Raw genomic sequence first — 2,937 nt, forward strand, 5'->3', positions numbered from 1 at the left:
GGGGGGGGTCCAAAAGGGCAGTCGGGACGAGGCCTCCACAGCGGGCGCCTGTGAGGGGGACGCGCCGAGGGGGAAGCCAAGGGAGAGCCCAGCCGGCCTGGCTATGCCCTTGGACCCAGTGAAACGCTGAGAGGAAGTGGACATCACAGCACGCTTGCTGGGCAGAGGTCCCGAGCTGGACAGTGGCAGGCCCAGGGGGCCAGTGGACTCCCCGTGGTGCCGGTGGCAGTGCTGTGTCTCCTGGCTGCCCCAGCACCCTGCCTCTGCCCATGGCTGGATCCCCTTCACTCCCTTCAGCCCTGCAGCTTTCCTTGCAGCTTGCCCAGGCAGGCTGGGGTAAAGGGTGAGATCACGATTAGGCCATCAGAAGCCTTCTGGGTGAAGATATCAAAACCTGAAGTGGCCAGCATGCTGCTTTGCAGCCAGAGGCAGGCGGGGGGAGCTGGCTGCAACACTGAAATTAAAAACTTAAATTAACAGGATCCAACCTTCAGGGACTCTCAGCTCTTGTTGCCACCTGCTTCTGCCACCCTTTTCAGTGCCTTCCCCAGCTCTTCCCAGCTGCCGCAGCTGCCCACCCACCGGCCCCCTGGCATTGCTACTCACCCAGTGCAGAGCTGGAGCTTGGGGACAGTCGCCACTGCCTGCACCCCCTGCTGCAAGGGCAGCTGCATGCCAGTGTGGGGCTTTCCTCTGTGCGCCCAACTCCACAGCTGTCTGGGAACATCTGTCTCACCCTCTCTGTGGTGCCAGCAAACTCATGGGAGATGCCTCACTGTGGCAAAGCCCGTCCTGGGCTTGGGGCTTCACAGCTGGGTGAGGAGTTGGGAAAAGCCAACAACCCCAGTCAGGAGGAAAATCAGCCAAATGGAGCTGCATTAAGGGCTGCTGCTTCCTGCTTCCGACGGGAGGCAGCAGGGGTGCTTCAGCCACTTTTGGGGTGTCTCTTTGGCTGCCTCATCCCTGCTCCAGTGCACTGCCATCCCCTCCATCCAAACTCTGCCACACCGTGATGGCCGAAGGTGCTTAAACACAGCTGCCAAGGTGCTGGGGCAGGCAGGGGGGAATTGGTTATTAAATTGACCAATGCAATATATTGCAATTATTTATTAAATCCACATCTGGGATTTTGGGGGTCTCCTAGCTCCAACCCTTGCTCTGAAGAAGAGACTGAGAAGAAGCTGTAGGACTATCCTCCAGGCACGTGGCCTCTGCCCCCAGGGAAGGGGCTGGGGGACACACTGGGTGATGGTGTTAGTGGCTGAGCACATGTTTTGTCATCCGTCAACAAGCCAGGCACACGCATCAAATGCATATGAAGGAAAATGCCAGAGGTAAAAGTATGGAGTCAGTGTCAGAGGCAGCAAGTGGGCTTGACATGGTGACAGTCAGGAAAGGCTGCAGCTGGTGACATGTTTGTGTTCCTGGGTCCATGCCCAGAGCGAGGTGAAAGGCCAGGCTGCTGAGCTGGGGCTGCTGGAGATCACTGCCTGCCTTTGCCAGGACCCCCACCAGTACTCAGCTTGGCTGGCTGCCACAGCAGCCCACTCCTGTCCAGGGGGGACAGCAGGGTGGTGGAGACTGCTTTTCTAGCACCCCATTACTGCAGGCACAGTTAGAGGAGCAGCCCAGCCTCCACCCGCAGTGCCTGGGCACCCTGGGCAGGGCAGAGCCCACATGCCCCATCCAGGCTCTGTGACATCTCCTGATTTGTGCCCACAAGCGCAGCACGACCAGGGAGCGGAGCTTCCCTGAGTGGTTCATCCTTGCCTTAGCCAGGACAAGCACATCTGCAGGGCTGTCAGCTTTTCCCAGCCCAATGGGGCAGAAGGAGTCACCCCACAGATCCAGCCAGCTTTCCCCTCCCTACATCTCCAAAATATATTTTCCATCTCTTGGCCTGTTAAATTGCCACCTGTGGGCAGCCCAGTCTGCACTGCCAGTCTGTGGAGGAGCAAAGTGGACCTCACAAGGAAGGAGGAGGGAAGAGGGCAGCTGGGCTCTGGACAGAAGTTCCAGCTGTCTGCAGAAAAGCCTTCCAGTGGAGCAATTCCCAGTGCCTACCAGGGTGGTATGGAGTCCCAGGCATGCAGAGCTGCCCACCATGAAAGGCAGCACGGCTGGAGTGGGGAGCAGCTCCAGGAAGGGGACCAGCAGCAGCACACAGCAAGGCAGGGACTCAGCCAGGTGACCTGGATAAGCATTATTTGCTTAATAGACATCAAAAAAAGGGCAAAAGTTTGGAGTCTGTAATTGCACTAGCACTCCCACCACATTAAGATTGAGATTTGCACAAAACAGGCAGCAACTTGTCTCCCTGGCTCCGGATTCAGGCGACTGCAGCTGCTGGGGCTTTTACTCTCCAGGTGATAACACACCAGGGTGCCTGTTGTCACCCTCCTGCTTCCCACCCATCGTAGCTGTGTACTTTAGCCCTTCTATCCCAGGAAGTACTGGAAAGCCAAAGTATTGCTGTGTTCCCCCTTCCCACACCCCCAGTTTTGCTACCACAAAACTTACCAGCTGCGCAAGAGGGATGAACCTAGGCATGCACTTCCAAAGCAAGCCCTCCCCCCCGCTGCCCTCAGTGAGCATAAGGTTTGTTTCATACTTTACCAGAACTAAATTTTGGCTGAATTAGGCCAAAAAGCTCTGCAGATTACTCACTGCCCAGCTTTAGTGCACATTGTAGAAGCAGGAGTGGAAAGCAGTAGCTTAGCACTCCCCTTTGAAAACTGAAGTCTGATCTCTGCTGAAGGGAAAGGGGCTGGAGGAAAGTAGGTTTCCTCAGAGGAGGAAGCCCGTTCTCTCTTCTTCAAGGCTCTGTACTAGAGCCAGCATCTCACCCTGATCTCAGCTTCCCCTGGGGAAGATCAGGGAAGAGGAAAGAAGTGGTTTGGGGGTTATTTTTGCTGCAAAGTCAGGAATTGGTCCGAA

General features: G+C 56.5%; 1 protein-coding gene across 1 annotated transcript in view; it reads right to left on the bottom strand.

Annotated features, from left to right (window-relative positions):
* PFDN1 (prefoldin subunit 1) overlaps positions 1-2,415 on the bottom strand; it is a 36,432-nt gene extending 34,017 nt beyond the window's left edge. Inside the window, exon 1 of the mRNA XM_009890695.1 lies at positions 2,379-2,415. Within this exon, the coding sequence (XP_009888997.1) occupies positions 2,379-2,415 (37 nt within the window). The remainder of the gene's footprint in view (positions 1-2,378) is intronic.
* Positions 2,416-2,937: the final 522 nt, after the last annotated feature.

This window comes from Charadrius vociferus, unplaced genomic scaffold, assembly GCF_000708025.1.
Source record: "Charadrius vociferus isolate BGI_N301 unplaced genomic scaffold, ASM70802v2 scaffold828, whole genome shotgun sequence".
Taxonomy (NCBI): Eukaryota; Metazoa; Chordata; class Aves; order Charadriiformes; family Charadriidae; genus Charadrius; species Charadrius vociferus.